This window comes from Bufo gargarizans, chromosome 3 (genome assembly GCF_014858855.1).
Source record: "Bufo gargarizans isolate SCDJY-AF-19 chromosome 3, ASM1485885v1, whole genome shotgun sequence".
NCBI classification, from domain to species: domain Eukaryota; kingdom Metazoa; phylum Chordata; class Amphibia; order Anura; family Bufonidae; genus Bufo; species Bufo gargarizans.
The window spans coordinates 202,631,487-202,645,707 of NC_058082.1; the positions used below are offsets into that span (position 1 = coordinate 202,631,487).

At 43.1% G+C, this 14,221-nt stretch overlaps 1 protein-coding gene across 1 annotated transcript in view; it reads right to left on the reverse strand.

The window, feature by feature from the left end:
* The window catches only part of GABRA5 (gamma-aminobutyric acid type A receptor subunit alpha5), a 268,627-nt gene that overhangs the window by 188,031 nt on the left and 66,375 nt on the right, over positions 1-14,221 (reverse strand). Inside the window, exon 3 of the mRNA XM_044285544.1 lies at positions 8,466-8,533. Coding sequence (XP_044141479.1) covers positions 8,466-8,533 — 68 coding nt within the window. The remainder of the gene's footprint in view (positions 1-8,465; positions 8,534-14,221) is intronic.

Sequence of the window (14,221 nt, forward strand, 5' to 3'; positions counted from 1 at the left end):
CCTTTGGTAGGTAGTTAGCGTCGGTTAGCCCCCAGCCCACCGCACCGCAGTCACTGATTCGCTGATTAGCGTATAGCTAATCAGCATTGTACTTTTATAGTATCTGTAAGTGATCAGAACTGATCACAGTCAGATCTATAAATAGTATTAGTGTCACCTTAGTTTGCCCTTCACCCAAAACGTGGTGTTTGCCCGATCAGGCCTGATCGGTCGCCCACATGTGCGTTCACCCACCCCCGCCCCGCCGCAGTGAAAACATTTTTTATCACTGCGCAATCACTACATAAAAAATCAGTTTTGATATTTTTTATCAATCGCAGCGGCTTCCTGTACTTTGCTAGCCTCCCATTTGTAAGACAGGCTTGCTTTTTTTCTTAGGTAGTCTCAGGGAATACCCCCTAAATTTAGTTGACCAAATGGCAAGTAAGGGGTATTCTTCTGAAGAGGCCTACATGCTTCTGACCCAGTCGGATTAGGAATTGGAACCCTCATCTGACGAATCCAGCGGGTCAGAATACGAACCTATAGAAAGCAGTGACAGTCTCACCCAAAGTTCGGACGATGAGGTTGAGGTCCCTGATACCACCAGGCGTACCCGGCCCCGTGTTGCTAGACGACAGGTTGCGCAGGATCCGCTTAAAGGGCAGCAGAGTGGGGCTGGCGCTGTCGGATTACATGGTGAGGCATACACCAGCAGCGCAGCCCATCCTGGACCTAGTACCAGCACTGCCGTAGAACATGGTGAAGTGGCGAGCACCAGAAGGGCAGTTGAAGCTGGTACGGTGGCACGTTCAGTAGTTCCCCCATCGCAGCCACCACACAGACAGGCCCGTAGAGCCCCTAGAGTCGCTGAGGTGTTGGCAAACCCTCTTTGAAAAGCCCCCAGATTCAGCCGCACCAGTAGTTCCCCCTTTCACCGCCCAGTCTGGAGTTCGGGTTGAGACAGCTCAGATCGGCACTGGGGTTTTTTGAGCTGTTCTTTACTGCGGAGCTCTTTAACTTAGTTGTGGCAGAAACAAAGTGGTATGCCACTCAATTTATAGCCGCCAACCCGGGAAGCTTTTATGCCCAGTCTTTCCGGTGGAAACCCATCCAAGTTTCCGAATTTAAAACTTTTCTGGGCCTTCTCCTCAACATGGGCCTGACAAAAAAGCATGAATTTGGTTCATATTGGTCCACGAACCCAATTCATCACATGCCCATGTTCTCTACTGCCATGTCCAGGACACGATTTGAGAACATTCTACGTTTCCTGCACTTTAGTGACAACAGCACCTCTCGTCCCAGAAGCCACCCAGCTTTTGACCGGCTCCACAAAATTCGGCCCCTCATAGACCACTTTAACATCAAATTTGCAGATTTGTATACCCCTGAGCAAAACATCTGCATAGACGAGTCCCTGATACATTTTACCGGCCACCTTGGCTTCAAACAATACATCCCAAGCAAGCGTGCCCGGTATGGGTTCAAATTGTATAAGCTCTGTGAAAGGGCCATAGGCTATACGCACAAATTTCGTGTCTATGAGGGTAAAGATCAGACCCTGGAGCCGGTTGCTTGCCCTGACTACCTGGGGAGCAGTGAGAAGACAGTCTGGGAGTTGGTGTCACCCTTATTTGGCAAAGGGTACCATCTTTATGTGGACAATTTTTACACAAGTGTGCCCCTCTTCACCCATTTGTTTCTAGAACAGATTGGCTGCTGTGGCACCGTGCGACCTAGTCGCCGGGGCTTCCCCCAACGGCTCGTTACCACCCGTCTTGCAAGGGGGGAGAGGGCTGCCTTGTGTAACGAAGAACTGCTCACAGTGAAATGGAGAGACAAGCGTGACGTTTACATGCTCTCCTCCATTCACGCAGACACGATAATACAAATTTAACGAGCAACCAGTGTCATTGAAAAGCCCCTCTGTGTCCACAACTATAATTTGCTCATGGGAGGGGTGGACTTCAATGACCAGATGTCGGCTCCTTATTTACTCTCCCGCAGGACCAGACGCTGGTATAAGAAGGTGTCTGTATACCTAATTCAATTGGCGATGTACAATAGTTTTGTTTTCTACAGTAAGGCTGGGAGAACAGGATCCTTCCTCAAATTTCAGGAAGAGATCATCGAGAACCTCCTGTATCCAGGAGGTTCCGTGGCCCCAACCGCCAGTGTAGTGAGCCGTCTACATGAGCGACATTTCCCCAATGTCGTTTCTGGTACCTCAGCCCAAGCGTCACCCCGAAAAAGATATGGTGTCTGTAGCAGGAGTGGAATAAGGCGTGACACCCGCTATTTCTGTCCTGACTGCCCTGACCACCCTGCCCTATGCTTAGGGGAGTGTTTCCAGAAGTACCACACACAGGTACACTTAGTATAGGGATTGAGTGACGCAGGACAGGCACACAGGGCTCTTAGGGCCCTTTCACACAGAGCTGCTGCAAACCTCTCCTTTCACCTGGGACAAAGTGCGAAAAGGGAGACTTTGTGAAAAAAAAAAATTCTGCTAACTTGTGCCCAAAAAAAAAATCTTCTATGAACTCGCCATGCCTCTCATGGAATACCTTGGGGTGTCTTCTTTCCAAAATGGGGTCACATGTGGGGTATTTATACTGCCCTGGCATTTTAGGGGCCCTAAAGCGTGAGAAGAAGTCTGGAATCCAAATGTCTAAAAATGCCCTTCTAAAAGGTACTCATTGGAATTTGGGCCCCTTTGCGCACCTAAGCTGAGAAATATCTCTCTAAAAGACAACATTTCCCATTCTTTTATACAAAATTGTCATTTGACAGAGATATTTCTCTCACCCAGCATGGGTATATGTAAAAATACACCCCAAAACACATTGCCCTACTTCTCCTGAGTATGGTGATACCACATGTGTGACACTTTTTTGCAGCCTAGGTGCACAAAGGGGCCCAAATTCCAATGAGTATCTTGAGGATTTCACAGGGCATTTTTTACGCATTTGGATTCCAAATTACTTCTCACGCTTAAGGGCCCCTAAAATGCCAGGGCAGTATAAATACCCAACAAGTGACCCCATTTTGTAAAGAAGACACGAACTCACCATACCCCTCACAGAATACCTTGGGGTGTCTTCTTTCCAAAATTGGGTCACATGTGGGGTATTTATACTGCCCTTTTATACTGCATTTTAGGGGCCCTTAAGCATGAGAAGTAGTTTGGAATCCAAATGCGTAAAAAATGCCCTGTGAAATTCTGAAGATACTCATTGGAATTTGGGCCCCTTTGTCCACCTAGGCTGCAAAAAATTTTACTACAGAAAGTGAAAAATTTCATTTTTTTGCAAAAATTTGCGTCAATTTCGATTAATATAAAAAAAGCAAAAATGTCAGCCGCAATGAAATACCACCAAATCAAAGCTCTATTAGTGAGAAGAAAAGGAGGTAAAAATTCATTTGGGTGGTAAGTTGTATGACCGAGCAACAAACCGTGAAAGTAGTGTAGTGCAGAATTGTAAAAAATGGTCTGGTCATTAAGGGGGTTTAAGCTAGGGGAGCTGAGGTGGTTAAAAAACCTCTTGCCAATATTTAATCTCTAGTCAGTAAATCGGTTCGCTGGTCATTTCCTCTAATTAGCCCATGGTACTAACATTTGGAGATATTTCCCTTAGCACTTACCCTCCCTCGCTGCTCCGATGCCACCATCTCTGCTACTCTTGTGCGCACTCCAAGCTCTTCCACCCAAGTCCCAACCAGATTTGACCCCCTGACCATGCAGAGCTGGCAGCACGAGGAAAAGGAGGGTACAGTAACTACAATGTGAAACATCTTCCCTCCACAGGTTAGTACCATCAGATAATTAAAGGAAATGCCCAGAGAACCCCTTTAAATCTCTCCAACAGAGTTGAAGCTATTCACTTAGCTGCAGTGATTTTCAAACTGTTTTCAAGCTACTCAATGCATTCCTTATGGACAGTGGTTTCACTGTTATATTTTGTAGTTTGAGAAAAAAACATCTGCATAAAAGCTTTTTAAGAGCTGAGTTTTCACTTCGTGAAAACTCAGATCCGACAGTATATTCTAACACAGAGGCGTTCCTATAGTGATGGGGACGCTTCTAGTTAGAATATACAACAAACTGTGTACATGACTGCCCCCTGCTGCCTGGCAGCACCCGATCTCTTACAGGGGGCTGTGATCCGTACAATTAACCCCTCATGGTTGCCATGGTTACTTAGCAATAGTAGAAGCATCATACTTACCTGCTGGCTGCTGTGATGTCTGTGTCCGGCCGGGAGCTCCTCCTACTGGTAAGTGACAGTTCATTTAGCAATGCGCCACACAGACCTGTCACTTACCAGTAGGAGGAGCTCCCGGCCGGACCCAGACATTGCAGCGGCCAGCAGGTAAGTATAATGCTTCTACTATTGCTAAGTAACCATGGCAACCAGGACTGGTTGCCATTGTTACCGATGGGAGCCCCAGTGATTAAACTGGGACTCCGATCGGAACTCCGCTGCCACCAATGATGGGGGGGGGCCGGGGGAGGCCGCACACTGCCACCAATGTTCTTATTACAATAGAGGGAGGGAGGGGGGCTGGGGGAGGCCGCACACTGCCACCAATGTTCTAATTACAATAGAGGGAGGGGGGGGGGGGGGAGGCCGCACACTGCCACCAATTATTACAATAGAGGGAGGGAGGGAGGGGGGCCGGGGGAGGCCGCACACTGCCACCAATGTTCTTATTACAATAGAGGGGGGGTTGGGGGGCGGGGGAAGCCGCACACTGCCACCAATGTTCTTATTACAATAGAGGGAGGGAGGGGAACGGGGGAGGCCGCACACTGCCACCAATGTTCTTATTACAATAGAGGGAGGGAGGGGGGGCCGGGGGAGGCCGCACACTACCACCAATGTTCTTATTACAATAGAGAGAGGGAGGGGGGGCCGGGGGAGGCTGCACACTGGCCACCAATGTTATTAATACAATAGAGGGAGGGAGGGGGGGGCCGCACTGGCCACCAATGATATTCAAACTGGGGAGGAGGGGGGTCTGCCCCCTGCTGCCTGGCAGCCCTGATCTCTTACAGGGGGCTATGATACACACAATTAACCCCTTCAGGTGCCGAACCTGAGGGGTTAATTGTGCTGATCACGGCTCTCTGTAAGAGATCGGGTGCTGCCAGGCAGCAGGGGGCAGTCATGTACACAGTTTGTAGTATATTCTAACTAGAAGCGTCCCCATCACCATGGGAACGCCTCTGTGTTAGAATGTACTGTTGGATATGAGTTTTCACAATGTAACTCATATCCAACAGTATATTCTTACATAGAGGCGTTCCCATGGTGATGGGGATGCTTCAAGTTAAAATATACCATCGGATTGGAGAAAACTCCGATCCGATGGTATAAAAGGGACTCCAGACTTTACATTGAAAGTCAATGGGGACGGATCTGTTTGCAATTGCACCATATTGTGTCAACATCAAATGGATCCGTCCCAATTGACTTGCATTGTAATTCAGGACGGATCCGTTTGGCTCCGCACGGCCAGGCGGACACTAAAACGTGGATCCTCCAAAAATCAAGGAAGACCCACGGACGAAAAAAACGGTCACGGTTCACGGACCAACGGAACCCCGTTTTGCAGACAGTGAAAAAGTCGTGTGCATGAGGCCTTAGTATTTGGTCATTATTAACTTAACTTATTAAAACTAGGATTAGGACATACAGAGAAAAAGTATAACGTAAAAATGTGGGACTCTACTGTTGTTTTAGTGTACTCCTCGTTGTGGCTGCAGAAAAATACTGACCAAACACTGACTATGTGAAAGTGTCCTAATGCTGTGTTGCCTGCATACAGTGCCTGGAGAAGGACTTCACATACTTGTCCTGACTGAATCAAGTCTAATGTAGGATTTACCTATTAGAAACTATCTATCAAGAATGGTGTGATTTGGGGTACTTCGGGAATTTTTGATGAATAAAATTATGTAAATTATATATCAAACAGGACATGATCATTCATTTGGAAGTGCCCTTTACGATTTTTTCTGTTAGATACATTTTCACTACATCTAACTGTTGCATTTATATACCACCAATACAAACCGGATTCCAAAAAAGTTGGGACACTAAACAAATTGTGAATAAAAACTAAATGCAATGATGTGGAGATGGAAAATGTCAATATTTTGTTTGTAATAGAACGTAGATGACAGATCAAACGTTTAATCCGAGTAAATGTATCATTTTAAAGGAAAAATACGTTGATTCAAATTTTCACGGTGTCAACAAATCCCAAAAAAGTTGGGACAAGTAGCAATAAGAGGCTGGAAAAAGTAAATTTGAGCATAACGAAGAGCTGGAAGACCAATTAACACTAATTAGGTCAATTGGCAACATGATTGGGTATAAAAAGAGCTTCTCAGAGTGGCAGTGTCTCTCAGAAGCCAAGATGGGTAGAGGATCACCAATCCCCACAATGTTGCGCAGAAAGATAGTAGAGCAATATCAGAAAGGTGTTACCCAGCGAAAAATTGCAAAGACGTTGCATCTATCATCATCAACTGTGCATAACATCATCCGAAGATTCAGAGAATCTGGAACAATCTCTGTGCGTAAGGGTCAAGGCCGTAAAACCATACTGGATGCCCGTGATCTCCGGGCCCTTAAACGACACTGCACCACAAACAGGAATGCTACTGTAAAGGAAATCGCAGAATGGGCTCAGGAATACTTCCAGAAACCATTGTCAGTGAACACAATCCACCGTGCCATCCGCCGTTGCCAGCTGAAACTGTAAAGTGCAAAGAAGAAGCCATTTCTAAGCAAGATCCACAAGCTCAGGCGTTTTCACTGGGCCAGGGATCATTTAAAATGGAGTGTGGCAAAATGGAAGACTGTTCTGTGGTCAGACGAGTCACGATGCCATGTCATCTGGACCAAAGAGGACAAGGACAACCCAATTTGTTATCAACGCTCAGTTCAGAAACCTGCATCTCTGATGGTATGGGGTTGCATGAGTGCGTGTGGCATGGGCAGCTTGCATGTATGGAAAGGCATCAATGCAGAAAAATATATTCAGGTTCTAGAACAACATATGCTCCCATCCAGACGTCATCTCTTTCAGGGAAGACCCTGCATTTTTCAACAATATAATGCCAGACCACATTCTGCATCAATCACAACATCATGGCTGCGTAAGAGAAGGATCCGGGTACTGAAATGGCCAGTCTGCAGTCCAGATCTTTCACCTATAGAGAACAATTGGCGCATCATAAAGAGGAAGGTGCAACAAAGAAGGCCCAAGACGATTGAACAGTTAGAGGCCTGTATTAGACAAGAATGGGAGAGCATTCCTATTTCTAAACTTAAAAAACTGGTCTCCTCGGTCCCCAGACGTCTGTTGAGTGTTGTAAGAAGAAGGGGAGATGCCACACAGTGGTGAAAATGGCCTTGTCCCAACTTTTTGGGGATTTGTTGACACCATGAAATTCTGATTCAACATATTTTTCCCTTAAAATGGTACATTTTCTCAGTTTAAACTTTTGTTCCGTGATTTATGTTCCATTCTGAATAAAATATTAGAAGTTGGCACCTCCACATCATTGCATTCATTTTTGGAATCCGGTTTGTACTTTGATGCAATTTAAAAACCTTGTAATCTTCTTTATTGCTTTATACATACATTTGACTCAATGTTATGTATGTAAAATATTCAAAAAATCTTAATAAAATTATTTTTGAAAGATATTAGTATTTATTTGACAGTAAAAAAAAAAAGATAACAGCTTGAAGTGTTAACAAATGGATTCTATTTAAGACACTGTACAATACTTTTACAAATATATCATTTTTCTTCGGAATTATGCTGAAATTTGTAGGAACATTTGCTGTATCATCAGCAAAGTCAAAGCCATCCGTTTTCAATATAACCACAACTAGCATTTGTGCAGTTTTTTTTTTATTGTTCAGGTTTTATTCCAAGTACTATATAAACATATATTTATTGCTACAGGGAAACCACCAACAAGCTGTCACTGACTTTTCTGTCTTTCGTTTTCTTTGAATAATCAGGTGAGTTTGTCAGTGGCCAAAGCTTTTTTTTTTTTTTTTTTTTCTTTTTAGCGATTGGTCGTCAAACTGAGCATGTATTTGTATACACAAATCTGGAGAAATAGTTGTATGCCAAGCGAGCATTCTGCTTACAAGTACTGGATTTATATGGGTACCTTTCTGCAAGATTCAAGCCCATGAGTGTCTTAGATTTTGTGCATACCAATATATCTTATGTGGGAAAGCAATGTTCGCATTGGTGGGAAAGGTCTTCATAGGGGCATACAAAAAGTTAAATAAAAGCTCTTTGAAAAATCGTGAATATGCATTTTACTCTCAAAAACAATAATAGACAACAGTGAGTTCATGCAAAATAGAACTACTGTATAAAGAAAAGCTTAATCACTATTATCATTCTGATAGTGTGAATTGCCTCTTTGCTGTTCTATAACTTACCATCTCTGTATCTGATACTGGGCCAAAGCTTGTAACATAAATATCTGTTTTCACTTGAGTAATTCTTTCTGGAGAAAAAAAAAATACTGTAATTATTTACGGGCAATATTTCTATGAAGGGGGATTTTAGTCATGTATATTTTTTATATCATACTGGTATATTTGCATACATAATCATTGTCAGATGGTTAGCATGTTATTCAGGTTTAGGTTGCAGCCAAGCTTCTCTTCCCTAGCACCATCGGTATGGTGGTCCTGGGTTCTCAGTACTACAGCAGGGCCTGCTCTTGGTGGCTTTGACCGCTGATTCTGTTGCACCTGGAACTGGAGGGGATGTGTTGTCTATCAGCAACAGGGTGGGACAGCTTTCCCTGGGGTGTTGGTTCAGTGGCTGAATTAATGGAGTGAGTGTACTGTAGGGCACAAGTGTCTGGCTCTTCAGTTTCTGCAGAAAGAAGGAAGATGAATTGCCTAGAATGAGGTGATGCTACAACAAGGGTCAAAGCTGCCCTGTTTATTTCTCCTTACTGGACTTGAAACTATTTGCTGACTCGTTATCAGAGACGTGCATTATAGGGAAGCATGCATGAAATTTTATATATGGATTTCATTGTGTATTTTGAAGCAAATTTATAATACATAGTTTTTTTTAAATAAATTCTTTCACCATTGGAACATTAGAGGGGTATTTTTGTGCTGCCGCACATTATAAGGGAATATTTTTTGTACTAGTGCACATTGTAGGGCAGTGTTTTTTGCAATGGATCATATAATAAAGACGTATTTTTTACACTGGCAGACATTGTAAGGGGGTATTTTTTGTACTGGCATACATTATTAGGAGAATTATTACTACTGGGGTACTATGGGGAACATGATTACTAGTATGGGCCAAATGGCAGGCATTATTATTATTGGGTGCACTGTTAACATTAAGTGCACTCTGTCAGAAATTATTTATATTTGTGGGACTTTGGAGAGCCCTTTTACTGTAGAAGGCACGCTGGCACAGTATCAGCCTAGCACAATTATATTTTGCGGACATTATATTTACACTATTAGTATTAGGGATACTATTTGCTGGCCGCAGTTATTTTTTAGGGCACTGTGTGCCAATAGTTTTTGAAGGGGGCACTATCTGTGTGTAACTAGTATTTTCAGGGGGACTGTTTCTGCAGTATAAATAAAGTCCTGAAAAGTACTGTTTTTTTAACATCCCATAACCACAGATAATGAACTGAGGAACACTTTTCGAAAGCGATCACTTTAGAGAATATCCAGGGGAAAGATATTGTCAATTTCAGGATCTAAAACTGTGGAATTAGTTTTTCTTTTTTTATCTCCTACGGGTGATGGTAATGGGATTAGGTCAGGGGCTGGTGGGATAAATGAAAGACTAATAAAGAACATGCTTGTTTATGGAATCGTGAGTGTATAATGTATTGGAGAGTGTTTTTGTAAAGAATTTAGTATATCTGAATAAGAGAAAAAATATGAAGTTGCATGTGATATAATTAGTTTAACCAGTCAGTATATACCTGTAAACAATATTCATGATTTGTATTTTTAAAGGAAATATTCACATTAACATCATGGCTTCTTCAGAGTTGTTCTGCTAAAGCACCATCATCTAATTGTGTTAATCTGGCAGGTTTATTACATTCACAAAAATAATCTGGTTAAAACGCATGTATAGTACCCAAAGGCTGACAATAAATCACTGCATTCTCATTCACTTCATATAAAGAACATTAAGGAATGTCTAACATACAAGGCATTGACATAGTGTAAATTTAGCCACCTGAAATTTTCATTTCCTGTAGTCCTTGGGCAGCACAAATACATATGAGTTTTATTCCCCTAGGTACAACCAGAAGAGACAGGTTAACAAGCTTAATAAGAAACTAAATTAAACAACCAATCACAAGCCAGGACCATCCATAAAACTCTGACACCAATGAAAACTCCTTGTATTATAATGCAGCAAAAATAAATGTATTAAGGGAGGGAAATTTGTGCTGCCTAATGACTACAGGACGCAAAAATTTCAGGTGGGTACATTTTCACTTTCCTGGACGTCCTACGGCTGCACAAATACATATGGGATTGAAAAGCAAAAATGAATGGGGGGGGGGGGTATAGAAGATGCTAACTCAAATACTCTTTTGCCAAAAGTAGAGCCCTCTGCCTGCATAAGATCCAGTCGAAAATGTTTCATGAAGGTGGAATTCGAGGACCAGGTTGAAGCTGAGCAGATCTAGTGAAGAGATACCTGTGCTAACTCCGCCTATGAAGTTGCAGTTGATCTGGTTGAGTGTGCCTTGATGTCAAGTGGACACTGAACTTCCTTCAATAAATAGCATTTTTCTACTGTACTGCGTATCTCTCTGGCAAGAGTGGCCTTGCTTGCTTTGTTGCCCTTATTTGGACCATGATGCTGTATGAACAGATTGTCCGCTGATCTAAACTGTTTTGTCCTCTCTAGATAACACAAAACAGCTCTTCTTCTACATCTAACATATGAAGTGTTGCCTGTTCTTCACCAACAGGATCTGGACATAGCACAGGTAAGGTGATATCTTGATTTATATTATTGCTAGAAGCCACCTTTGGAAGGAATCCAGGCATTGTATGAAGAACCAGACAATGACCTAGGTCTCTGAGATATGTGTCTCGGATAGACAGAGCTTGGAGCTCACTTATTGTTCTGGCCAATGTTATGGCCACACTAAAAATGCTTTTAAGGTCTTTAAGTGCAGAGATGCTTGCTGTAAAGGCTCAAATGGCGAGTTGGAGAGCACATACAAAACAAGAGAAAGATCCCAGGAAGGAAGAGGAGGATGAACCACTGGATTAAAAATCCTTAGGGCTCTGAAGAATGACTTTACCAGGCAGTTATTGGAAAACAATCCCTGCAGCTGAGCATTTATGGCTGTAAACTGTGATTTCAGAGTGTTGAGTTTGAGGCCTTTACTGACACCCTCTCGCTGAAACGGAAGAATAGTAGTTATAGCTTTAGGATCCCGAGATTGCCTAGTACACCACAACTTGAAGATCTTCCAGACTCTATTATAAGTTCTAATAGTTGCTGGTCTTCTAGAGGCTAGAATTGTGAAGATAACCTCAGAGGAACGGCCTAACTCTAATAGAGCTTGCCGGTCAGCTTCCAGGCCGTTAGGTGGAGCATCTTCAGATTGGGATGAAGGATTCCTCGCTGGGATAGAAGATCAGGCCATAGTTGGAGCTTCCAGAAGATCCCTCCCTGTCTTTTCTTCCAGTATTTTCCTCAGGAGCTTGGGAATTAGAGGAAGAAGAGGGAAAACATATATTAGTTTTCCCATCCAGCTCATGGATAGACCATCTGTCACCAATGCTTTTTAATCCCGATGGAGAGAGCAGAACTGTCCTAGTTCGCATTCTTCGCTGTTGCCATGACATCAAAGTCTGGAATTCTCATCTTTTGGACAATCTGATTGAAGATCTCCGAGTTTAGGCTCCACTCGCTGGGAGCTATCTTGTTGTGGCTGAGGTAATTGGTCAAACAATTGAGAGACCCCCTGATGTGAGTGGCAGATATTCCAGATGCCCAGACCATCAATTTCCTGCATTCCAATGACAGATGGGGACTACCTGTACCACCTTGTTTGTTTATATAAATGACAGTCGAATTTGAACATGAGTTCCCTGCAACATTTGCTGAAAATGCTCTGTAGCTAGAGTTACTGCTCTTAACGCCTTCATATTTGAGGATAAGGGCTTTTCTGCGAAGCTCCACTTCTTCTTTACCCAATGATTGCCAACATGGTCACCCCAACCCCATGTTGAGGCATCTGTGGTGAGGAGAGTCCGGGACTGAGGAATCAGACAATGACGTCTCTGGAGATGAGACTGAATCAGCCACCACTGAAGATTTTGAGAAGTTTAGGGGTGAATGGACATTATCTTGTCCAGGTCTTTGCGAGCACCGTTCCATGATGCCAAGATATTGTTCTAGAGCTTCCTCATATGGGCTTTGGCCCATGGGACTGCATTGATTGATGATGTAAGGAGCCCTAGTATTCTCATTGCATTTCTGATGGTAATCGAGTGGCATGTGGTAAGGTGAGAAATTTCTCGTACAATTTTCCGCCTCCTCTCTAGTGAAAGCTTCACAGTGATATTGAGTTCAGTATGAATCCCAAAAACTTGATGTTCCGTGTTGGGATGAGATTTTTTGAAATTTATCAAGAAACCGTGTTCTTGTAAAACGTTGTCTGCAGATCCTTCAATAGTAGAGCTGCAGAAGATGCTCTCAGGAGCCAATCGTCTAGGTAAGGCACCACAGTAACACATTGCACCACTGTTGACTTTACTCTGTCCGGAGGAGGAAAGATAAATTCTATTGCGTAGCCCCTTTGTAGTGTAGAAACCACCCAGGCGTCTGAGGAGGTGGCTGCCCATTGATGCCAGAATTTTCATAGTATGGCGCCTACAGGAGGCCCTGGAGGATTGGCGTCATAAACCAGATTTTTGATTGTTGTCCTTTTTCTTGAATGGTAAGCCTTCTCTTTTGGATCTAAATATTCTCTGTCTATTGAAAAATCTAAAATTTATTTTAAATCTGGGGTACCTCTTTCTCTGATTCTGAAAGGACCTAAAAAGAGGACCCCTTTTTCTGGATTCTGGAAATTTAGCATCTTTCTCCCCATTCAGGGCTTTCAATATCTTATCGAGCTGTGGCGAAAACATGTGTCCTGGCTGAAAGGGCAGATTACAGAAATGATTCTTTGAAAAAATGTCACCAGGCCATTGTTTAATCCATAAAGAACGCCTGGCAGAGTTGGACAGGGCCATATACCTGGAGGAGAACTTTGCACAATCTAAAGGGCATCACAGAGGAATTCTGAAGCTGCCTTGAGTAGAGACACATTTTTTAGAAGATCTTCTCTGGGAACTCCATCTTTAATGTCTTGGCCTAGTTGACTGAGCCAAACACGAAGAAATCTAGGCACAGAGACCAAGGAAAGAGCGATTTTAGAAGTGGCAGCAGATGACATATATACTTTTTTAACAGAGAGTCTGCTTTTTTATCCATAGGATCCTTGAGCAAAGAAGCATCCTCTGATGGAAAGACAGATCTTTTGAACAATAGAGCCACTGCAAAGTCAACTTTTCTTGCAGTTTGTATGTAGACTTAAATCTAGCGCCAAGATCTGTTCTTTGCTCTGGCTTATCCCAGTCTTTTCTCATCCATTTATCAAGGACTGGGTGACCAGGCAGCGACCTATCCTTGGTAGGAGGAAAATAGAATAATTTATCTCTCTTGGATTTAGGCTCTACATCTTTTTCAGACTCTATGATTTCTTTGACAGCTCTAAAAAGCTCACGTAATTTATCTTTATGAAGGAGAAACAACTCGTTTGGGTCAGCCGAGTCAGTCATCGGATGATTCAGCTACAGTGGAGGCCTCTGAGGATAATAGCTGTGGTGATGGATCACGTGGCTTTTTCCTCAGTCTCTTAGATTTATGTGCCACAAACACCGAGTTTAGTTTATCTTTAAACCAAGAATGAAAACCTGGAGCCGAATAGACAAAAGAGAGATTGTCAGAAGACTGACACTGCAGGCAAACTTCAGATGTGAGCTCATCAGGTAGAGGCTGATCACAGCTGAAACATAATCTGTGCCTGATTTTACTTCTCCTTTTCCTGCTATGTTTCTGAGAGGAAGACATCTGAGTCTACTTTCACACTCGCGTTTTGGCTTTCCGTTTGTGA